The sequence below is a fragment of the Tauraco erythrolophus genome, chromosome 7 (assembly GCF_009769465.1).
Source record: "Tauraco erythrolophus isolate bTauEry1 chromosome 7, bTauEry1.pri, whole genome shotgun sequence".
NCBI classification, from domain to species: Eukaryota; Metazoa; Chordata; class Aves; order Musophagiformes; family Musophagidae; genus Tauraco; species Tauraco erythrolophus.
In genome coordinates this window covers 62,569,709-62,594,127 of record NC_141471.1, presented here as the reverse complement: position 1 = coordinate 62,594,127, position 24,419 = coordinate 62,569,709, and the positions used below count along the sequence as shown (strand labels likewise).

Genomic DNA, 24,419 nt, shown 5'->3' with positions numbered 1-24,419 from the left:
TCCTATCACAACTGGCCCTCCTGAACAGCCTCTCCCCATCTTTCTTGTAGGCCCCCTTGAGGTACTGGAAGACCGCTATAAGGTCACCCCGGAGCCTCCTCTTCTCCAGGCTGAACAGCCCCAACTCTTTCAGCCTGTCCTCATAGGAAAGGTGCTCCAGCCCTCCTCTGGACCCTCTCCAACTGGTCCATGTCCTTCTTATGTTGGGGACTCCAGAACTGGACGCAATACTCCAAGTGAGGTCTCACGAGGGCAGAGTAGAGGGGGAGAATCACCTCCCTTGACCTGCTGGCCACGCTCCTCTTGATGCAGCCCAGGATGCGGTTGGCCTTCTGGGCCGCAAGAGCACATTGCCGGCTCGTATTGAGCTTCTGAAGCTCAATAACAAGATGGTCTTGTTAAACCAGGTCAGATATAAAAGAAAGAACAGACAACAACTGAGAACCAGTAAAGAGCAAATTCACGTACAGAGATTGCATTTAAAGAGTATTTCTTCCCTCTGAGGGTGGTGAGGCACTGGCACAGGTTGCCCAGAGAAGCTGTGGCTGCCCCATCCCTGGAAGTGTTCAAGGCCAGGTTGGATGAGGCTTTGGGCAGCCTGGTGTAGTGGAGGGTGTCCCTGCCCATGGGAGGGGGGTTGGAACTAGATGATCCTTGAGGTCCCTTCCAACCCAAACCATCCTGTGAGTCTATGATTCTAGGTAGAGAAGTGATATTATGATAAACATACTGACAGAAAGAATGAACTTTGATTCCAAATTCTATCAGGCATGTCCTACAGGACCTTGCACAAATCATCCTGCTCATCTGAGTGCTCAGGGGTCCTATAAAGTGGACGTAATAATAATCCCTTACCTGACGGGACTGCACGCACAGAGTATGATGAGGGAGTATAAATACACAGCATACGGGCTTCAAAGTTATTTTCTCATCACGAGCTTCCAGAACCTGTTTTCTTTAAAAACTCATAAAAATGCACCATAAACTAGTGTGAAAAACCTTAATTGGGGCAGCATTTTCTAACAAAAACTCCTCTTGCAATATGAAAATGCCCGAGGCTACGTATAAAGGCATGCAACACGTAGTCTTGAGGAAGTCTTCTCCTTGTAGAAGCACATCATCACCTCGCCCTGAACCGTGAGATACCAACTCGGAATATAATTACTGCAGCTCAACAAGTGATCCTGTGTCAGCTGAGCAACAATAACTGTCTTGAATAATATATGGAATAATTTGATTTCACTGGAGCATGAGTCTGATGCTTTTTTTTTTGCCATAGGAGTGGGTGGGTGGGTTTTCTAGGTAGGCACTGCGTTAACTGGGAGCAGCTCCTTCTCTGTAAATAGGTTTAGTAACGTATGAGTAGCAGCAGTGCTATTGCTTTGGGGAGTGATACACAGCCAACCTCTGCAGCACAAATTCTGTGTTGGCATTTTATTCTTCTCCTAAAGCTCCATGAAATTTCACTGCAAGATGAGTAGGTCTGTATTTAGCAATGGAAAGGGTTAAAAGGACTGCCTGGACACTTCAGAGCCTTGTCAAGACAAGCTGAGAAGAAGCAGAGGGCTGTGAATCAAGGTTTGCATTCCTTCAGTTATCTCTTTCTAGCCAACAGTTTTAAGAAATTTTCATAAACTTTGCTGCTGTTTGGCAGTAAATCTGTAGGAAGGGTGAAAGATACCATTTCCCATTAAAATGCACGTTAAGGAAAATTATTTAAGGGCAAACAAGAAGACATTGCCAGAGACTGGAATATCCCCTATGAAAAAAAGCTGTTTCTTGCAAAGCCTTTTATATAAGTAGTAGGGTAGAAAAAAAGCCTGTTACTTATTGGAATGCTGCTCAACTTGCTTCTCTTAAAAAAAAAAAAAAAAAAATCAGGCTTTTCCACTCAAACAATCCTCATCTTTTAACCTCCTGTTCTGCTTGAGCTGCACTCTAAATCCCTAATAATTTCAACATTTTAAAATGATTTAACCACTCTTCAGTCCTTCCTCCAGCATAGCAGATCTTTTTGTAGCCTTGCCTCATCCTACAGGGTGTAGTCTGGGGTTGTGGTGTTGTAAAGGAGGCGACAGCATCGTGCCACCCAGGATCTACTTGTATCCCCTGTGCCACCATCGCATGCTCCAATTATTTCTTAAACCTAATTTACTATTTCTTAATACTCTCTTTTAATTGTTTAAGCCAAATAAAGCAGTGTTGGCTTTGACTGGGTAACTAACAAATTGCAAATCGGTTAAAAACTGTTTTCTGAGCTTCTTAATACATTTGAGCTGGAACAGTAAGTCCATGCTGCAGATAATAAATGGGGAAGATTTGAAAATGGCATGCAATATAGCAGATTATCAGACCCCAAACTAGACAGATCTTTGCTTTAAAAAAAAATAGATTTTATAATAAAAATCAAAGAACTCAAAATCCATATTGTTTACTGGCACTTGGGCCACCTCTTCTCAGCAGTGAGAAAGATTTTGGTAAGACTGCTGTTCTTCCACTGCATTATTTTTTCCTTTTCAATTAAATGGTCCTCCATGTCTCCAAAGGAAAAATTCCCTACATTTCTCTAGTGACTGTGGGGCTGTTTCAGTTTCGTGTGTTTCTAAGAAACTAATTCTTGCTTTCTGAAATTTCTTAGCATTGATTGCTAAATAGATCAACCTTCCTCTTTGGGATCTTAAAAAACATCAAGATTCCAACAGGCTTTTTTCATTCATTCTTCACCACTTCTGTTGCCCTGACACCACTTCTGAGCCTTGGCATCAAAATACACTGGTTAAATCTTCCCAAATTATTCAAAATGAATTCTGGGCCATTTGTTTTCAATTTGCTTTAATAAAAACAGAATAATATGTTCTTTATCCTCTTAGTAAAAGAAAAAAAAAAAGCTAAAAATCTAACAAGTATTTTACCATGATACATATGTCTCAAACAGGCTTCTCTGGTAAATTATTTTTAGCAATTAATTTGTGACTGATGTTTCTCCTCTTTAAGGGATTGTCACACAAAACAACAGTTTAAACTTGAACATGTCAGAACAAAGCTTGCAGGGTCCGAAGAGGCAGGGCTGACCTCCAGTTGGACTAGTTGTGATGCAAATATGAAAAAGTCTTTCAGTGGCTACTTGCAGCCAAACAGAGAAACAGGCTTATTCACATCAGCTTCGACATGGAAATTGGGAGTTTGGAACAGACCCCACCACATTTCGAAGCTTCATGCAAGCAACATCCAGCAAAACGAACGTCATCTGCATGATCCAAACTATAATGCAGCTATAAATTATAAAAGGTGGACATTTTCCTCCTGGCCCTCCAGGTATCCTGATAGCACAACTAGCTGTCAGCAGCAACATGGACAAAAGCGAGTTCGAGTCAATGTGTTCTGTCCCAGATTGTGTGCCGAGGTCCAGCAGACGCCTCCTGCTTCCCCACCCCAGTTACCAGTTACCAGCTGTGCTGGTTAAGGCTTGTGGCAGAGTGCCCAAGGCCAGTGAAACCAGATTCCTCCCCCAGGTTCACACCGGAGAGCAGAGCCAGAATCAGCTGCTCTGAAGCTCAGTGTTCCCCATGTTCCTGATGCTCCCCAGGCAGGGGCACAGTCCAGGGTGGTGCATAGTCGCTTGCCCTCTCTTTGTGCCGATTAACCCTTTGCCACCTGCTCTGCTCATGCTAACAGGGGAGCTTCTCCCAAGGTCCCGAACCTTTTCCTGCGAGACAAAGCAAAACTGCACCGTGGCCCAGGTAGCTATCACCACTGCAACCAGAAGGTTCAGGAAACCACAACCAGGGAAGTGGCAGGGCAGGACTGCTGGCCCTCGCCCAGGTAGTTTTGCCAAGGACAAGAAGTGGAGAACTTGAAGTCAGCCTCAGAAGCTGCTTTGGTGGAGATCTTCCATGCCTGTGGGCACTGCAGGCCCCTGTCCATACGGACAGCAATTAGACAGAGGGACACTTCATAGCAACTATCCCAGAGAGGGCTGAGGACAAAAATGTCCTCACAAGGCAAAGCAACTTATAGAAAGGTACCACCTTTCCATGTTTCACACACTTAATCCTTAACACTCACCAGAAAATGTTTTTTCTTCATGCTTCCCACATTCCTTGCAGGGCCTGCATCTTCTTCATGCCCTTGGCCAGGGCATGGCCATGGCCATGGCCATAAGTCCTGTTGTCACTTTAGTGACATTTGTGAAGGTCTACTTCTCAGGATGTCGGGGTTTTTTCATTCTGCAAAGTGAAAACTGGTTTACTGACTGCTGTCAACATTTTGCAACTAATGTACGATCCCAACATGAAGACAAACGTTAATGAAAGGGATGAGGAGTCGCTGAAGTTACATTACATTAGATAAAAGAGGTGCTAATAGTAGAGCATCTTCCACTGGAACGATTTCCACGTCATGGCATTGCAGCTACAGGCAACTCGTAAACGACATGAACATGCTGTGGTGTTTTGCACAACCCTGACAAGGCCCTGCAGTGCCACTGCCCTCCTGGAGAAGCTCTTGCTTCCCTGAAGCTCCATCTGCAGTTTGCCTGAGAGAAGTGGGGCTTTCTGTGCTCAGGGAAACGCCACGAAGAACTGTTTTGCACCAGGAGGTGCTTGTCTGTTACCATCCCATTGGTGATGGCACTGCCAACAAAGAGACAACAGTACGGATTGTAGCATAGTAAGCACACGGACTCCGCAAGGCTAGGGATCAAATCTAAGGTTTTTTTCCCTTTACCAAGTTTACAGCATCCAGAGCTCCTTCCCATGCTCCAATCAACAGTGGAATCGTGTATTTCTGTATTTTTAAGTTCTACACAGCAGTCCAAGTATGTACACAGCCCCCTGTTTACACCAGGCGTTCTTCTCACGGGATGTGCACGGCCCTGATGCCAACCTTGTTGCTTGTTTCTTAGTCTCTGGAACATCTTGGCATTATTGCAGGGCTCAGAGATGAACAACAGCCGTGGAAAACCTTGTCTTTTCCCAGAGCTCAGAATCCGCTTCTCTATCCACAACAGATAATCTTATGTGCCTTTTGATGCTGGGAACCTTGAGTTGAGCAGCATTGAACAGGCCTCCAGTGCACGTGCAGCGTGCCATTCAGACCCCGTCCGTAGAAAGGGTTTCCTCCTTTTGGTCATTCAAGCTATTGTAGGATTTTCTTGCGTGAAAACAACTCCATTCATTGCTCCTACTGTCAAAGGGAAATGATGTTCACATCAGAGCTTCTCGCTGCATTTCTAGATAAGAGCAAGGCCATGCAGGCGGTGTTGCTGGTGGTATGGAAGGGGATCTGCCTGGTCACATCCAGCTGAGGATGTCCTGCAGACAAAGGATTTGTGGAGCACAGCACAGGCCCCAAGGCCACGCTGGGTGTGCAGCTGTTTAACTCTTACGTGGTCCGCCAGCTCCTTGGGGTGCAACGATCTCCTGGTCAGGATCACTGCAGGAGCCAACAGGTTTCATCTGCGTGGTGGCCGTGGTCCCTTCCCCAGTGCAACTGCGGGAAGAGGTGCCCGTCGCCTCTGCGCCGGCTGTGCTCCGACCACAACACGCAGGGCTGCGTGCGCTGGCGAGGAGAGCCAGCGTTCTGCGGGACAAGTGTCTCCAAAGCCCAGGAGCCCCCGAAGCTCGTGGTTCGCTGCCAAGTTGTCGTAAAATTATTTGAGCAATTCCACGTTTTTGAGCAATTCCTGAGCTTTCAGCACGACGACGATCGGGGACGCACAGCGGGTCACACACTGCTGGTGCCCCAAAAGCCAGGGACTCATGCTTATCCTGGTGTTTCCCCGCGTGACGGATTTGCGGTGTCCCCCTGCCCGGGGGGAACACTTTCGCGCCATTCCCCGCCGGCGCGCCGAGCCGCGCCGCTCTGGCCCCGCCCCCCCGCGCAGCTCAGCCAATCGCAACGGCGATCCGAGGTCCCGCCCCCTCCCGGCCCCGCCCCCGTGTTTATGTGTACGGCGGGAAAGGAACGCGGCCGTGTGATGGGCGTTCGCCTCGCCCAATCGGAGAGCTGGCTGCGGGGGGCGGGGTGGGAAGGGGCGGTTTGGCGCCTCGCCGGTTCGCGCGGCTGTTTCCTGCTGCCGCGGCGGCCCCCCGGAAGGGATGATGTCCCCCGCTGGTCCCGCTCCCTCCTCCGCCCCTCTCTTCCCTCCTCCGCATCAATAGCTCCTCGTGGATTCCCCGTACCGGTGTCCCGCCCCCATACTGATCTCCTCCCCCTCCCCGTTCCGGTCTCTCCCCCTCCCCGTTCCGGTCTCTCCCCCCCCCCCCGTTCCGGTCTCTCCCCCCTGCCCCCCGTCCCGGTCTCTCCCCCCCCCGTTCCGGTCCCCCCCCCCCCCGATTCCCCCCCCCCCGCCCTACGGACCCCCCCGGTTCCCCTGCGGGCAGCAGCCGCGGCCGCCGCCTCTCCCTGCAGACCCCCGTGTGCCGGTGCGGCCCGAGCAGCCGCCCTCCCCGCTCCGGGCGCCCGTTTCCCCCCGAGCCGGGCTCCTGTCACGGCCGCGATGGCCGGCGTGATCCGGCGGCTGGATGAGGCCGTGGTGAACCGCATCGCGGCCGGCGAGGTCATCCAGAGACCGGCGAACGCCATCAAGGAGATGATCGAAAACTGGTACGGCGGGGTCGGCCCCTCGGCCCGCGGGAAGGGGCCGGGGCTGCTCGGGCGGTTGTGGGTGGCGATTTCGAAGGATACATCGCTGTTGTTCGGAGCGAAAAAGAAGAAAGGAGACAGCAAAGACGTGTTTGGAACAGATTAAATCCCAGTGTGAGTGACAACTAGAGTGGGAGCAAACTGTCGCATGTGCAAGAATGAATTAAAATTCAGCGCAAGTCATGAAGTCGTTTATCCTGCAGAACTGCTGTTCTCTAGCAAGTTTTCTTGGTTTCTGCAGTTTGGATGCTAAATCTACGAGTATCCAGGTAGTGGTTAAAGAAGGTGGTCTGAAGCTCATCCAGGTTCAAGATAATGGCTGTGGTATCAGAGTGAGTAAACAAACTTGACAGCTGTATGCTGGTGTTTAATACTACCCTTCAAAATTTATTTCCATTCATAAATGTTTCTGGTTCTGAAAATACTTGGAAATGGAAAGTGACTCTTACTCGTCCCTTTCATGCAGAAAGAAGATCTGGACATTGTATGTGAGAGATTTACTACGAGTAAACTGCAAAAATTTGAAGACTTGGCTAATATTTCTACGTATGGTTTCAGGGGTGAGGTAAGCTCTTCATCACGGTTTTGAAACTGTTGATTGTTTGTTGTTGTCTTCTTGTAGTGGAGTTTACACTCTGTCCTTTCCCCAGTACTCTTCACAGAATTTTTGGTTTTCGGAGAGAGTCTGCTGTGTGTGTATATAGTTCAAAATACACTTCTGTGTCTTTCAAGGTTAGATGAATGCCTAGGGAGACATAGATATTCTTTTTGCTTTCTGGAGTAAGATTTATTTAAAAAAATAAAAATAAAACAAGGCCTGTCTTCTCAAATGTTGCTTTAGGAACCTACTGGTAAAGAGAATGAAAGATTTGAGTGGAAGGTGAATCGTTGGTCTGAGATGTCTGTCTAAATACAATACATAAAACTGAATGTTTGAAATGGACACTTGTCTTCCTTTGCTTTTGCTATTAGTCAAATTTAGTATCTCTGACCCCTCAGATACACCAGTTCTCCAGATTCTCATAGGCTGTATCTAAACTTGTCTGACAGAACAGTCCGGGATGAGTTTTGCTTTCCCTTCCAGACAGATGACGAGATCTATGAGTATGTTGCCTCTGCTCAGACATACAGATCTTTACATGATCCAGAGAGTAGACTGCTTCCGTTCTTTCCTCACACACTTCCAACATAATCAGCTCCACAGCCAGTGGAGTCTGGTCCTGAGGCTGGTTGCAGCAGGCTGTTGGGTTTTCCAGGAAAACCATTGTAACCTAACTTTGTAGTATTACCTCCAGTCAGGAGAAGAACTGAGACAGGGGTGAGAAAGTAACGGCTAAAGCCTTCCAGCTGTTTTTGTTAACATGAAGGAAAGAAAAGGGCACAACTGGAACATCTTTGCAAATTTATTTTAGTTATGCTACGTGGTTAGCTGCTTGCATTGTCAGAGATAGTGACACGTCAGAGAAGCCAAAAGAAGGTCCTGAATAAAAGTCAGTGTCATGGGGACTAAAAGTTGTTCAAGCTTCGTTGGCCTGCAATCTTCTCGTGAGGGGTTTTTATTAATTGCTCGCAAGTGGCGTGTCGAAATTCAGCGATGCTCTTTGAAGTGTGGAAACTCCTCAGTGGTCCCCGGAGCGAGGTTGACAAAGGTGCTTTCTCCTTCTCTAGGCGTTGGCGAGCATCAGTCATGTCGCCCATGTTACAGTAACGACTAAAACAGCGGATGCAAAGTGTGCTTACAGGTATGCTGCTGGTTGTCCAGTGACTTCTGCTGCACCTGAGAGGGAGCAGGTTCCGTTCTCTTCTCGGTGCTCTTATTAAGGAGGAGGGTGGGGTAAGGAATTGCATTTTTCTTGGGTTGTTACAAAAAAGAACGTGAGAAAACATAGTCTGAGCAATTTTTATTCCAAATTGTAGAGGTAAGCTTTAGCTAAACTGTGTGTTTTAAAAGTGTGTGTGGGAGATCTTGAAAGGAATTCTACCGCAGCAGCCAACGTAGGGTAAGCTTTTGTCTTTTCTCCATTTCGGGATAAAATGATGTCTATACACCATCAGCATGTCTTGCAAATTTCAGGAGTCTCTGAGCAGAGGAACTTAGAGCTTGGTTTGGTTAACTGTGGTGCCTAATCCCATCCAAAAAAAGTTTCAAATATTCTTCTGGAACCAAACCTATCCATTAACTTCTCAACTACGTTTAAGAAAATTAAGGAAAAAAGCTTTTAATCTTGTTTTTTCTCAAAAGACTGTGTGAATATGGTCTTTCCTGCATTAAGTGTGTAGGGTATGTGAGAGGGCAGAAGAAGCATGCCCTGTGAAATTATGCATCTGAATAACTGGCTGAAAGACCTGTGTGGGTCAGAAGTCTTTTCTGCTCAAAATCCTGTTACAGCTGAAAAGGGAGCAGATCTTGTATGTAAACTGAAGAACTTCTTATTAGTATAACTGAAGTTTAAAGTCTAGTGGAAGAATTATTATTAGTCCAGCTCTAGCTGCTAAAGAAAGATAAAATACAATAATTCTGCCTTTACAAGAAAAGTCTCAGTAATACAATCATGAAACACATATCCCATTACCTTGTTATTTTTCTCTGCTATTATTCGCACTCTCCCACTGGTCCTAAGGTCAATGAAGATCGTTTTCCTCTAGCAGAAAGGAGGGAGTTGCAGCTGATTGTCAGTGTCCCAAGCTCTCTGCTGGGAGGAGTGGGAGGATGATGGGGTTTCTTTTGTCTTCTCCCTTTTATTGTCATCCCCTGTCCCGCCCTCCCCGATCCAGTTGTCCGACAACTTTTTATTTGTATTTTCTGCTTAGAGCTCTTTACAGTGATGGAAAAATTAAAGCCCCTCCGAAACCTTGTGCTGGAAACCAAGGAACTCAGATCACGGTAGGTTTTTGGGCGTGTTCTTTGTTGTCCCTCTTCTGTTCCCTCGTCGTTTTGCTTGCACCACTTACTGGTATGTGTTACGTTGTAAGGTAGACGGCAGTATCGCCTTGTAGAATGTTTTCCAAATGATATTGTTCTGTGGTTTTGTTGTTTTTTTTTGTTTTGTCTTCTTCCTCAAAGACAGCAGGGTAAATTTCAGAAGATGCTCTCTCTTTCTTCTGAGCCATACACTATCAGAAATATTTTGTAATCCTTCTGGACTGCTGAAAGCCTCAGCGGACAGTGAGGGCTACGAGAAGCTCAGAACATGGAGCAGTGGTCTATGTTGTACGAGCCAGAGCGAGGAGATGAGGGCTGGCACAGGAAACTGCAGACCCACCGTTTGTCTCCCAGTCATATCTCTCACATAGCATACCAAGATTTGCATGTAGGTTGGGATTAGGATTATGAAGCATAAAGAGCTCAGAATGGGAAGGAGTGTGCATGTTGCACAGTGCAGGGTGGAAGGTGGAAGCCTGGCCTGGGAGCCTGGAGGTGTGTTTGTCTTGCAGTGGGAGCACACACCCAGCAAGCGTCACACGTCAATGTTTGGGATGATGTATCTCAAAAAAGAAGCTGAGCTTTAAATTTCTGCCTTTCTCACTACAGCAGAAAAATAACATGCATATTGTTTAAATAAGTACTGAAAATGAACAATTTAAACTGCTGGTTTAATGACTTTAACAGCCTTGATTGCAGCAACTGTTTTAACATTTATTTGAGTTTCATTAAAACACAGTGTGGTCAGGGAATCTCTTGTCATCTGCAGTGGAAAGCACATCACTTTCACTGAAAAGTGAGTTGTAGTTATTGGTAAAAAAACTGATATACCAATATACTTGAAAACATACATCTCTCTGGAGTTGCATTTTTGTTAGGTGAACCTAAATGGGTAAGGAATAAATTGAACGTTGATCTTTCATAAACTAAAATGTTTTCAGAAAGTTTCGGGGTATCTGTTAAGAGGACTGATTTAGATTAATTATATAGTGAGAGAAGATTTTTAATATTATTTTTAATTGTGATCTTTTTCTCTGTAGGTCGAAGACCTTTTTTACAATGTAAATACAAGGAGGAAAGCTTTAAAAAATCCAAATGAAGAATATGCAAAAATACTAGAAGTCGTTAGCAGGTAAACTGAAATAGGAGGTTCCAATTTTTTCTACTGCCACCGAGAGCACTGAAGTTTTTCAGAGGGACTGGTGTATGTGTGTGTTGTCCTTTTTTTGTTGTTGTTTTTGAGGCTTTTTAACTATTTGGTAGTATACAGTGTCAGGTAACAGTCCAGTTTGATACAGAAAAATCCAGAGGAGAAACAGGGTATTGAGTCTGTGACTACTGTTAGTAAGAAATCCAGCAAACAAGTGGTGACAGACTTGAATGAGTGAACTTTGAACGAACTTGGGCTGAAGAGCATCCAAGTAAAAACTGTGCGAGAACATTGGGATTTGGCTGAATACGAAAAAGAATGGCAATTTCATGTCCTCAAAAAAAACCCAAAAAACAATAGTATCGCTTTAGCTACCAGATGTTCCCTTCCTGGGTCCCTTTGTTGCATCTTTTGCTATGTGCAGGCGTTTTGCAAGCAGGATCTATGCAATTTAATCAAACTGCTTTACACTTTCAATAAACACAAAAGGTAGCGAAGAGTAGCAAGGTTGTGTGCCCAGTGTTAGCCTGCTTCCCCAGTGAGCTACTTCAGAGTCTTTACTGGCTGGGCAGACCAGGGGGTGAAGGGTCTGGTCCTGCTGCTCCATGGAACAGGCTAATCTGAAGTCTCGCTGAGGCTTCCAACTCGTTGGTGGTTTTTTTTCCATTAGGATTTTACATCTTTTTGGTTTTTTCCTCTTGAATTTTTGCGTTACTAACTGTCCCGTTCACAACAGTCTAACCCCTGTCTGCGTTTTTGTTTCTCATCTTGCAAGGTTCTCCTGTGTGTTCTTTCTCACAACTTAGCAACTTCCCTAGAAGTTGGAGTCAGGGTTGCGCAGCTGTAGCGTATCAGAACTTGGCCCTGGGATCAATCAGACAGCTGAACCATCCGGGAGGGAGAAGCTGGAAGGGCGAGCCAGCCATTTCACATCCTTCTCCGTAGTAGTTGAGACTTGATTCCGTTACACTGAGGAGGTTTTGCTGTTCTTTTGGTTTAAACCTGTGCAAGGAAACTGAACTAACCAGGTCTATAGAAGTTGATCACGTTTTGATAAATAAGCTAAGCTGATCCTTAACTTCTGTGTGGTTACAGGTGAGTTATAAATGGAAAACCTTTATTTTTATAGCTGTTTAGTCCACAAAAGCTCAATTTGGCTCAAATGACGTTTCTGTGTAACAGGAAATGAAATCGTTTGCCCCTGTTACTGGCTGCTTATGAGCATTCAGGGGAAGTAAGCTTTTCTTTCACCTACTGCAGTCTTATGTTTACCCGTTTTTCAGGTATGCCATCCATAACTCGGGCATCAGCTTTTCAGTTAAAAAGGTATGTAAATAAAGTCTTTATAACCTCACTGTGTGTCTGTATATAACGTGTACGTGTGAAAATGCCAGAAAACTTGCACTGCATCTTTTGCGATGGGTATAGTGTATAGAGGCTTCCCTTGCTCCGAAATGTTGATGGGTATGTTGATGCAGTTTGGCTAGAAAACACATTAGTTAAAAGTAAACAAGACAAAAAAGTGTTTTTCAGGAGTTTGGAGTTTTCCATGTGTTCAACATGTTATTTTGTTTTAGCTTTATGGGCTGTTTCAGCTTCTTTTGAGAGTCTAATAATGCTGTGAAAGAGGATGGAGTAGTTATCTTCGTTCTGTGGCGTTCTTGATAATCATTTACTGAGCTGCTGATGTTCCTCACTTTCAAAGATGGAGTTACTAGCCTGAATGGGTCTGATGGGATCTAACAAACCTTGTAATCCTGTGCCGTTTACCATCTGTTGTTTTTCCTGAAGACAAATAAGTAAATAATCATACAAAACATTAGAATGACGGTGATATGTCCCATGCCCTTGTGTTAGAAACATTGTTGTTAAGTTTATGGTATTTCCAAAAGTTCAGCCAGAACTGTGAGTTGATTGATACTCGTTTCTGCTCTCTTTAGCAAGGTGAAACCATGTCAGATGTTAGAACCTTATCAAATGCCTCCACAGTGGACAACATTAGATCCATCTTTGGAAATGCTGTTAGCAGGTATGTTGATGTCAAGCTTCCTTTCGACACGGAGTTTTGTAGTAAATCTCCTCCTTTCTCTTTTAAAGAACGTGGGCTGTGCTAACTTTTCCTGCTTCCTTCAAGGTGAATTACAAAGAGCGAGTGTTGCAATACAAGAGCTCTCCTTTGTCTTGCAGAATGTATGATTTTTTTTTTTTTTTTTCAGTATATCAAAGGAAAGAGGGGAGTTGCAAAACTGTTCCTTTAATGCACTAAAAGGCATCATCTGCTTGTAACTTTGTGTGCTCATTCAAAAAGAGCAAGCTGGTACCTGTGTTCTCTACAAGTTCCTAGCCTCTTCCTACACCATGAAAATCTTACCAGTCTGGTATCTGATAAATTTTGAAGTCACCTCAAATTCGTTGTTTTTTGTTTTTTTTTTTCTGAAATCTTATGGTTTAATATTTTGACAAAAGCTACATTAACTGAGGCTGAGTAAACCAGGCAGAAAAGCTGAAAAATTAAACTAATCGTCTTTTGAAAACATATCTGCCATTTTAGGAAAAATTCTCTCTTTATAAGACATTCAGCTGTGAAGAATTCATTGAATTCATTTTTTGTCTCCTACTAATGCTTATTTGATACAGTTTTTCCCTTGTAAAGTTCTGAATAAATTGTCCATTTCAACTTAAATGTTTCAATCGGATGTTTTGAAGTGAAACCTTTGTAAGATGGTGTTTAGTCTAGCTTGTTTTTTCAACTTAAAAAATGAACACAAATAAAAATGGTACTTTTGTGACTCAGCAATGAATGTTTGAACTCTCAGATGATTCTAATGTTTTTTTGTGATGTAAATAGAATATAGAACACTATATCACTACTTGTGAGTACTGCGAAATTTACATCAACATTACAAAAATTCATTTTTTGTTTGTGTTTCTGTCAACCTGTCAATAGGGAACTGATAGAAGTGGGCTGTGAAGATGCAAGTCTGGCCTTTAAAATGAAAGGCTACATCACAAATGCAAACTACTCTGTGAAGAAATGTGTATTTTTACTCTTCATAAACCGTAAGTTAAAATAAAACCCAGCATGTTGTACAGTCATAATAATATATATTATAATAACATAATAATCAGAAGAACAAAACTTTCTGAAGAACTACAAAATGAACCAAATTGAAGAATAAGTATTACAGTTAATTGTAGAGCTTAAGGGTGTTTTTCTGTTTGTATCGTGCATCGTGTTTTGCTCTCTCAGTAGTGGAAAGCAGCTAAGACTGGGTCTTAAAGAAACTTCAGCCTGTGGAGTACCAAGGTTATGATTGTGTCCTGCCAGCTTACACAGAGCGGTCTCTCCATTGTGTAGCAACGTAAAAGGAAGAAATTTTTCACTCAGAGGGTGGTGAGGCACTGGCACAGGTTGCCCAGAGAAGTTGTGGCCGCCCCATCCCTGGAAGTGTTCAAGGCCAGGTTGGATGAGGCTTTGGGCAACCTGGTGTAGTGGAGGGTGTCCCTGCCCATGGCAGGGGGGTTGGAACTGGATGGTCTTTGAGGCCCCTTCCAACCCTAACCATGCCGTGATTCTATGATTGGCATAGGATGCAACAAACCTGGACTATATGAAATAATGAAAAGATAGTCTGGTTATTTCAGTATTTGTGAGAAAAAACACTTACCAATGTAAAACATACTAAGAAGGTGTTGCCTGTTCCTGGTTTTATATGACAAATAAATAGGTCTCAGGAAATACAAGTGTAACGGATGCCCTTTGAAGATACAAAGCATGAAGATGCTGGTCTGAAGGAGTAGTTGGACATTGTGCAGTGTATTCAGTGGGGCTCTCTGAAAATAACGTTTTGTTTTGTGTTTCAGATCGACTGGTAGAGTCAGCCGCTTTGCGAAAAGCCATAGAAACCGTGTATGCTGCTTATTTGCCAAAAAGTACACATCCATTCCTGTACCTAAGGTAAAGTAACGGGAAGAAGGAGCCTTTTAATACCTTCTTGTGGGATATAGCTAGGGTGAGTAGGTTTAGCAGGACACTTGTGTTCCCGATAGCTACGTTAAGCATTGCACTGAGGTGCTTCATTGCCAGACAGGAGCTAATTAAATCACATTAAGGAACTCTTCAGACGGGCCTTATTTTCAGAAGTAGTGAGTGTCTGTAATTTCAGCTGAAGTCCCTTCATATTATGGGTGCTCTTCACTTTGGAAAATGAGTTATGCTAGGAATACAGCAGAGCACTGAGGACCAGTCAGATCATTTATTCCAAACTCATTAACGTTTCACCTTGCTGGGATTTATATCTGTATTTTTAACAGTTACTGTTCTTGGTATGCTAATGCAACAAAAAGAAGTGAATTTTGCATACTGCTTACAGGAGAGAAACAATTTTTCAAGTCAAGTAATAGCTGAAATTGAAGAGAAACTGTCCTTTAAAAACTTGAGAACATGACGTAGAATGGAAAACCTGGCTTTGTAATTGCTAAGCAATTGCATCTGTCATTCACCAGTGAAACTTAGTGATATCCAGTGCTTTCTAACAATAAAGTTCTTGCACATTGGCATTTAATTGAATTCCTGTTTGGGATTATTGCTGAATGATAGGGCATCAGAAGTCATTAACTCGTAAGACACTGCAAGTAAAAGATACTTCTGAAAATTGTTTTGTACCGGTACAATGGAGAATTTGGTTTAAGCTTAGCTGGAAGCTGATGTTGGTGAGGTCTGGAATCGAGTTCTTCAGAGTAATTACTTTTAAATATGCTATAGTTGGAGTGGATTGGAAGTACAGTTGTTTGGTATAACTTGAGCAGGTTTCAGGACTATTTTGGTGTCTCTGCATGGAGTAATGTCCCCAGGCCTGACAAATTTTGTACTGCTCTCTGCCATCTATAAGAAACTTTAGGTTAGCTTCTTCCAATATGTTTTCCAGCCTGGAAATCGCCCCCCAGAATGTAGATGTGAATGTGCACCCTACGAAACATGAGGTCCATTTCCTTCATGAAGACAGTATTCTAGAACGTGTGCAACAACACGTAGAGAGCAAGTTACTGGGCTCCAATTCCTCAAGGATGTATTTTACGCAGGTGAGAACACATGTTCCCAGTGACCACAGCTCTGCACTGTTTTAACTGGTGTGGATACGTTGACTCAGTTCAGCAGTACAAGTCATGCAGTGGTTGACAGTCATCAATGTTATACTGGTAGCTTGAGATCTTTGCTCTGTTTCGAGGATGAAATTGGCCAAATATACCCAATGTTAACAACGCAGCAGTGAACCTCATGGAGAAAAAGCGCTTGAAAACATTTTACTTACCCTTCTGTCAAGTATCTGTTCAGTCTTTTTTACTTTGCAGGTATATCAGCCTTCACGTGGTAAATTGCTTTTATTCTGTCTTGGTTTATGTGAAATGCATGTGACTGAAGAAATGGATTGTTCTATGTATTTGAGAACACTTTGGATTTAATCTAAACGAAAAAAAAAAAGCAGGAAAAAGATTTCCTAATCTCCCTTTATATAGACCATAGTATAAGAATTATAATATTTCCAAAAACAATTTTCTATGTTGTTTTTTGCAGTAAATATTTTCTCTGAGACGAAGGAGTGCTCACTAATGATTTCACTGACTGCCAAGATGATGACATTCGTGCTATGTGTACAGCAAGTGTGAAGTTGGCAGCCTATTCAAGCAGCTGGCACTGTTTGTGGGGCATGAAAGTTACTTGCCTCTAAGCAGGAAGATGCTGTGAGAAATAGGGTTGATCTTTGTGTGGTTTTTTTTTTTTTCTGGTGGTTGTTGAATCTCTTCTCTTTGCTTCCCCATATGTGAACAAAGACATTGCTTCCGGGGGCCGACTGTTCTTCCAGCGAGGTTGTCAAACCAGCGGCGAACTCTTCTGCGGTTACCAAAGGAACCGGCGATAAAGTTTACGCCCATCAGATGGTCCGCACTGATTCCCGAGAGCAGAAGCTGGACGCTTTTCTCCAGCCAGTGAACAACCCCCTGAGCACAGGCCCCACTGAAGCGAGGACAGAGGTGAAGGCAGGACCTCCGGAGGGTGCGCTCCAGCCGCAGGATGCCGAAATGGCAGATGTCGGTGATCCCGGTGAAACGGTTGGCGTTCAGGAGGACACGGTGATGCCTGGGGGGCAGAGCGAGAGTGGACGCTTGTCCCCTGAACCAGCACCTCCTCGGTAAGTCTCACCCTTCCTGAAGTCGTGCAAGGCTACCTGTTTATTTCATGGCATGGCCCTGAAACTGAAGATTTTTCTGATCTCTTTGCACTTCTGTAGATGCCCCATCCCTGGAAGTGTTCAAGGCCAGGTTGGATGAGGCTTTGAGCAACCTGGTGTAGTGGAGGGTGTCCCTGCCCATGGCAGGGGGGTTGGAACTGGATGATCTTTGAGGTCCCTTCCAACCCTAACCATTCTATGATTCTGCTTTTTCATAAGGAAAATTTTTCCTGGAATAACTCTGCATGCCATTTTGATGAGAAAATAAACTTCATCGGTGAACTGTAAATTGGTATAACTTGTGATAAATTTTGCAACTGGAATGGGATCTCCATGCATGCTGAATGGCAGGGAACAGTATAAATAATGACATTAGCTTTAGTTAGGGAGATCATACTGGTCTGTTGCTACTTGGAGGCCCTTATTTTGTGAGGGAATAGAAAGATAGAAACTATGTCACTGAATTTTGCAGACATTACCCCAGTAAAGATAAAAACACTACAATCTTCTTATAGCTCCTGCAGGAGCTGTTATGAGAGGCCAGTATTCTGAGGGCATCCAATTTTTTTTTTATTATTTTTTTTTACCCTCTCATCCCGCCAGTATTACAGAAAAATGATCATGAAAAAATTTTTAGAAATATCAACATTTTTTTAATGTGTCCTTTAGAGCCCAATTGTCTTGGTGCTCAAACAACATATGTCCAATGTGATTGGTATTAAAAAGTTGTAAATTTTTTTATGAACTACCTTTTCCTAACAAATTATGCCTTGGAAGTAAAATAAAACTTCTGGGAAGCTTTGAGAAACTTCCTGCATTTCCTGTGTTAACATGCAACACATGAATCGAGCATCCCATCTGTTGTTGCATGTGTGTTTTGCCGAAGTGATAGGAACGTCATTCCTTTTGGAATTGCAGAAAGAGACCACGGGAAGACATGGACGTAGAAATGGAGAAAGAGGACACAAGAAAGGACATGACTGCTGCCTGCACCCCTAGAAGAAGAATTATCAACTTGACCAGTGTATTGACTCTTCAGGAGGAAATTAATAACCAGGCACATGCAAGTAAGCAAGACTTTTCCTTCTCGAGATTATTGTTATTCCACCAACTAAAGAGGATTTGTTTGAACTGCTGAGGGAAAAAACGTGTAGAAGGTGGCCCAGTCAGCTCACTGGGCTGCTAAGTGAGCTTTTAACAAAAATCATTGATAAACGTCATGGACCAAACTTTGAAGAGGCAGCTGCCATGCTGAGCTACGCTGGAGGCCTGTGTTCAACTTTAGTGGACCTTGTCAGTTGAGAAACGTTTTCTGTCTTCTAAATAACCTGCAAATCTTCACTTGCAACGTAACTAATAGCACTACAAAAATCACAGCCTGAGAAGCTAAATGATTTTGTAGTTTTCAAACAGAAATGGCAGCTATGATATGGTCATGATGAAAATTTTGCTTAGTCACATGATTGTGAAGTAGAGTGGGACAGGCTTGATAATAATTTTTATTTACTGCTTTTGCTTTTCATTTGTCCTACTTACACGAAATGATGAGACTGGTGAAATACCATTCTCTCTTCTGGTAAGAGTTGTTTTAGAAAAGGTAAAAGGTTTGCAATTCTTCCTAGGGTTGTTTCCTACTCAACTCTTTCAGTTGCCTTCAGAGTCATACTGAATCACATAACCTGTATTACTCAGTTAGTCTAAATGTTGGGAATCTCATGTTCTGGGGTTTTGGTTGGATTTTTCTAGTGGTGAGAATTGGGGAAGCTCCACAGCTAAAATGGCTAGACTAAAAGGCATCTGTAATAACTAACTCTTTAAAAAAAATTACTGAAAATCTTGAACTTTAGAAAGCATGTACTTACATTTTTCCCTATGCTCCAGAAAACATTTTGTATTAGGCTGGTAATTCTGAGCTGGTAATTCCTTATCTGACTGTCACTGTTTAAATACTGGGATCAAACAGTTGTCTGTGAGCCATAAAATGTCCGAAAATGTCTCAAAATATGCAGTGAAACTTGTGCAGCTGCTTGAAGTTGTCTTTCCATGAGTAAGATGCACCTACTAGAGACGTGAGTGAGAAATACCTACTAGAGACCTTTGTGAGAAAGAACTACTCTCTTTGAAATATCGTGATCCTTTGGAAAAGGAATTTGGGAAGTGTAGTACTTTGTACGTGCAAATCTCAGCAATCTGAGACTTTAATGCTAAAAAGACATGAACCACTCCACTAAATACCTGAGGGCAGGGCTGCAAATATGGATGTATATGCTTTTGGTTTTCTCTCTCACCTCCTCAATTGTTTCAGATCTTCAGGAGATGCTACACGACCACTCGTTTGTTGGCTGTGTTAGTCCTCAGTGGGCTCTGGCGCAGTATCAGACAAAACTGTATCTTCTTAATACAACAAAACTCAGGTAACGGAGCTGGTAGAGTCGTTGGCAGTTGAAAGAAGTACCAATTACCAAGCTAATTAGAAGAAGGAAGGAAATGACAGGAAAAACAACATCATTTTCTTGTTTCCTATCCAAAAAGTCATGACACTAAAGATTAAGCAATCCATTCGGAACAGTGGAAACAAGTCTGGCATGCTTGGGAAAAGTTGCAGGGAACCAGTGTAATTAAAATGGCAGCTACTGTATTGAGTCATAGAATCATGGAATGGTTTGGGTTGGAAGGGACCTCAAAGATCATCTAGTTCCAACCCCCCTGCCATGGGCAGGGACACCCTCCACTACACCAGGTTGCCCAAAGCCTCATCCAACCTGGCCTTGAACACTTCCAGGGATGGGGCAGCCACAACTTCTCTGGGCAACCTGTTCCAGTGCCTCACCACCCTCAGAGTGAAAAATTTCTTCCGTATATCTAATCTAAATCTCCCCTCTTTCAGTTTAAAGCCATTGCCCCTTGTCCTATCACTACACACCCTTGGAAAAAGTCCCTCTCCAGCTTTCCTGTAGGCACCCTTTAAGCACTGGAAGGCTGCAATAAGATCACCCCGGAGCCTTCTCTTCTTCAGGCTGAACAGCCCCAACTCTCTCAGCCTGTCTTCATAGCAGAGGTGCTCCAGCCCTCAGATCATCTCTTTGGCTTCCTCTGGACCCGCTCCAGCAGCTCCATGTCCTTCTTGTGCTGGGTACCCCAGAGCTGAACGCAGTATTCCAGGTGGGGTCTCACGAGAGCAGGGCAGAGGGGCAGAATCCCCTCCCTCGACCTGCTGCCCACACTGCTTTGGATTCAGCCCAGGACACGGTTGGCTTTCTGGGCTGCCAGCGCACACTGCCGGCTCATGTTGATCTTCTCATCCACCAGCACTCCCAAGTCCTTCTCCTCAGGGCTGCTCTCAATCCATTCTCCGCCCAGCCTGTGTCCCCACAGACCGGAGGAAGGGAAAGACGTTTTATTTGCTTAATGACTGTCTAGTGCAGCAACCTGCCTGCAGCACGCTGTGTGGAGATAAGCAGTGGATTCAGAAAAGTCATGTGAATCGATCTATCCAGTTGAATTAAGAGAAGCTGCAGGACATGACTGTAACACAAAGTTTGCATTTTTGCACGTGCACTCTTACTGGGCCAGCTATACATAAATTTTGTAATAAATAAGAAAATATACTCAAGATTAGCCATGTCTATCAATTTCCAAGATCTTGGGCGTTTCTGGCAGTGGAGCAAAGGAGTAAAGAGGTTGAAATATAAGGTGTCTGGGAGTAAACTGATAGTGGCTGCATGCCTTGAGCACATAACATTTCTGCAGCAGAGTGGGTGATGTCAGAAACCAAGAAACAGATTTAATTGTAGACATCTAGATAGTGTGGGTGTGAATTTTAAATGCCTTAGTTAAAAAGATTTTTGTTAGTATGAATGGATACGTACATCTGATATTTCCAAGATGACTCTTACTTTCCCCTCTTAATTATAACTTGGAGATATGCAATCCTCTCAGTATAACTAATTTTTGTACTTCAATTTAGCCAAGAACTCTTCTACCAGATACTTATTTATGACTTCGCAAACTTTGGAGTCTTAAGGTTGTCTGTAAGTATAATTTTACATTATATTCTAGATAAAAATATTTATTTCTTTACAGTAAGCCTGGTTTTGTCCACTACAAGAGTGATGCCTTGTTTCTTTTACAGTAATAGAATGTAGAAAACTCTGTTAGTATTTGTAGCTACTACTGTAAGTTGTCATCCTGGCTGCTTGTTATTAGTGTCACTTTTAGATATTCACCAAGTTTTACTGTTGCTCATTACACTGGGACGAACAATTAAAATTAATACAGTCTGTCAGAAATACACCGTTGAACGCCAGCACTTATCCTGTAAATATCACACTACTTTGCAGGACTGTGGACAGCACAGAATCGTATCAGAAATAAATTCCTACTTTTTAGACTGGTTGGGATAAGCCCAACTGTTTGCTCTGCAGGCCAGAAACAGTATATTACAATTATATATGTGAATATATGTGAATATAGAAGCTATAGATTTTTCAGTAGAGTGTGTTGATCATTAACAACAATTTCACCTTTGTTTTTAGGAGCCAGCTCCTTTGTATGAGCTTTCAATGCTTGCTTTGGAGGATCCTGAAAGTGGCTGGACAGAAGAAGATGGTCCAAAAGAAGGGCTTGCTGAGTATATTGTGGAGTTTCTGAAAAAGAAGACTGAAATGTTGAAAGATTATTTTTCTCTCGAAATTGATGAGGTGACTGCTGCTGTTACTTCTGACAGTAAATGAACAGTGTTACATGTTGGTAACAGAAAACTGTAGAAGTTTGCTTGCACTACTTACTGGAGCTGTGCCCTAGCGATAGTAAGATTTGGGTGGCTTACCTCTTTCATTAAAAACGCTCCGAACTGACGCTGCTTTTACAAGGGGGCTACACAAAGAAGCTTATATTTAATTAGTTACTAAAACTTAGTCATTGCCTCTGTAACTGGATCGCAGAGCTCGTATCCAAACGAGGCGTGTGGCTTAACCAAGTCTCTAACCAGATCTCTAGTCTCAATGGGTGTTTTGGTTTGGTGTTGGTACATGTATGGCCTAACGCATCCTTTACTCTACATAACAGCAAATTGCTTCATCAAGGGTCATATAACCCAGACACTTCGCTCAGCTCTTCTCCTGGGAAGTGGGATCTGTGTAGTCCAAGGCTAGAGGTAGAAGAGGAGGCCTTGAAGCTGAGTGGTTTAAAGCCAGGCCTCGTGAAGCTAAAACACCACCACTAACCCTCCTCCTGCAATGTCTGCCTGGCGTCAGACCTTAAAAACTTTAACTTCAGATACCCCTAAGGCTCCCTAAGTTGTGTAAGAATCAGTCTTACAATAGGTCACAGTTTTGGTGCGTTTACTGCAAGAAAGAACTTTTTATAACTGAAGCAGCAGTGTTGCCTTGCAGGAAGGAAACCTTATTGGGCTGCCTCTTCTGATAGACAACTACGTTCCGCCGCTGGAAGGGCTGCCTATGTTTATCCTTCGCTTGGCCACAGAGGTATATTCTCTTCATGATTTTGCTCATTCTCAAATTGCTTTTTCTATTTAGGAAAGAATGAAGTGAATCAAATTAATTCATCAGAAGCTGCAAAGGCAAGGCTGGAGTTGATTAAATGTACTGTTACATGTCTCCAGATGCTTTTGCTCTGGTTACTGATGAGTTTTGCTTTGCCTCTGCATTCATTACTACTGCCTGAGTGAGTATGTATTTTGATGTGAAAGCCTGCATTTCCACCTTTTTTTTGGTATTTTTATTTGTTGTTTCATACCTTTACCTTATCAGCACAAAAACAGCCAAGACATTATTATGACTTTTCCATATTAAGAATCTCCGTGAAGTTTCTGACTGCTACCCAGATTCTATTAAATGACTTTTTTTTCTTGTTAACAGGTGAACTGGGATGAAGAAAAGGAGTGTTTTGAAAGCCTAAGTAAAGAATTAGCTATGTTCTACTCCATTAGAAAGCAATATATAATAGATGAAGCCAACCTGACAGACTCTCAGGTACAAGAATACAGAGTCATGTGAAAACACATTAACACCACACAGGAAACTTGTTATTTTTAAATTATGAACTTCTAGTCCCAACAGTGCTTTCAATGAAGTGAACCAAGTAGCAACGTGGCAAGATTCTGAAAGGCTCTGGCTTATGTTTTCTGAAGTACTATGTGTAGTAAGGGAACCTTTTAACATTGGGCACTGCCGTGTACTTAATATTACAACAGTCCTTGGCCTCTGAGTTTGGGATGTATTTTTAACCTGCTGAGCTACAATGAATTTCTATAGAAGAATAAGGATGTATATAAATTAAAAAAAGAGTCTGCTTTTGTCTAAGCATCTGCTTAATCATTCAGTCAAGCTAGTGCCAGCACTCAAATAGACTTTCCAGAGCTTAATTTTAACTGGACTGTATGGAATGAACTTCCTCTCTAATACTAGCAGAATTTTACACTCTCTGTAGTGTCACATAATAGTTTCTTAAGGAGTGTTCTCCTCTATTAAAAGAATTTCAGTTTAATTGTTTGTCTTTTTTCTTCTGTATTTTAGAATGAAGATTCTGACTCTGGTTCCACAACGTGGAAATGGACTGTGGAACATGTACTCTACAAAGCTTTCAGGACTCATCTTTTACCTCCTAAGCACCTCACAGAAGATGGCAACATTTTGCAGCTTGCTAACCTGCCTGACCTGTATAAAGTTTTTGAGAGATGCTGAGCAAGCAGTTATTTGTGTGGACTGTTTTTTAGATATGCATCATTCACACAAACCAAACCTTTTGTTTTAATTAGTAGAGGATAAAGCTGGAATCACGATTAGAGAAAGGGGGGATTTAATATCATGCTAACACGACAGCAAGTGGTCTGTTTTCCTTCTGTTTATCAAAGAATAAAAAGGACTGGTTTAGCTAAGTCTAAATCCAACTGAAGTTTCTAAAGTAAGATCTTCACTTCTGGTTTGAGTCTCACTATTAAACAATAAGCTAACAGAATACTGAGTTAAGTAATTGTGAAAGGAGATACACCTTAACTTCATTGAAATGTGAGTGCTTTAACTTAGCTTGGTGCTTGAAAGCACTAGCGGTTACCTACCTCCTTTTGTTTTAAGAATAACTGTTGTGGGACACTTGCAATGTCTTGTACCCAAAGCCAAAAAGAGAAAAGACATCCTGACTCCACACACCCCTAACCAGTAGGGAACACAGGTATCCATCTGCAATTTCCAGGGCTCGGCAAGTTCATGGCTGTGAGTTTGACAGCTGTAGTGACTTACAGGCCCCTGCTGTTAGTTTATTGATTTGTTGAGACTGAGTAAGGGACAGTCAATGTATGTTTTAATACTTTGAGTACTGGGTTTTGGGTTGCACTTTTTGTGGAAAAATCCTGCAAACTGAAACAGTCAGTACTGGTTCCGGGAAAACCTGTGACTGGAAGAGTTAGACCACAGCCCATCCTGTCTTCTACCCACTACACTTCTGTTCCACA

The 24,419-nt window shown here is 43.0% G+C and overlaps 1 protein-coding gene across 5 annotated transcripts; it reads left to right on the top strand.

The window, feature by feature from the left end:
• The first annotated feature begins 6,499 nt into the window (after nucleotides 1–6,499).
• Nucleotides 6,500–23,652, top strand: MLH1 (mutL homolog 1). Of its 5 annotated transcripts, XM_086614459.1 has the most exons (19): nucleotides 6,500–6,606; nucleotides 6,887–6,977; nucleotides 7,112–7,210; nucleotides 8,314–8,387; nucleotides 9,457–9,529; nucleotides 10,609–10,700; nucleotides 12,002–12,044; nucleotides 12,659–12,747; nucleotides 13,666–13,778; nucleotides 14,583–14,676; nucleotides 15,647–15,800; nucleotides 16,551–16,909; nucleotides 17,867–18,015; nucleotides 19,254–19,362; nucleotides 20,916–20,979; nucleotides 21,484–21,648; nucleotides 22,342–22,434; nucleotides 22,828–22,941; nucleotides 23,485–23,652. In XM_086614459.1, exons 1-19 carry the CDS (start codon nucleotides 6,500–6,502, stop codon nucleotides 23,650–23,652), a joined length of 2,250 nt encoding a protein of 749 aa, XP_086470585.1. The 5 variants fall into 5 exon arrangements, with proteins under 5 accessions (XP_086470585.1, XP_086470588.1, XP_086470589.1 ...); XM_086614462.1 differs by lacking the exon at nucleotides 7,112–7,210; XM_086614463.1 differs by lacking the exon at nucleotides 21,484–21,648.
• The last annotated feature ends 767 nt before the right edge of the window (nucleotides 23,653–24,419 follow it).

Coding starts and splice junctions, on each gene's coding strand:
- MLH1 (XM_086614459.1), top strand. CDS start 6,500: ATGGCCGGCGTGATCCGGCGGCTGGATGAGGCCGTGGTGAACCGCATC. Junction 9,530..10,608: donor ACCAAGGAACTCAGATCACG/GTAGGTTTTTGG, acceptor TTTTCTCTGTAG/GTCGAAGACCTTTTTTACAA. Junction 18,016..19,253: donor TAATAACCAGGCACATGCAA/GTAAGCAAGACT, acceptor CAATTGTTTCAG/ATCTTCAGGAGATGCTACAC.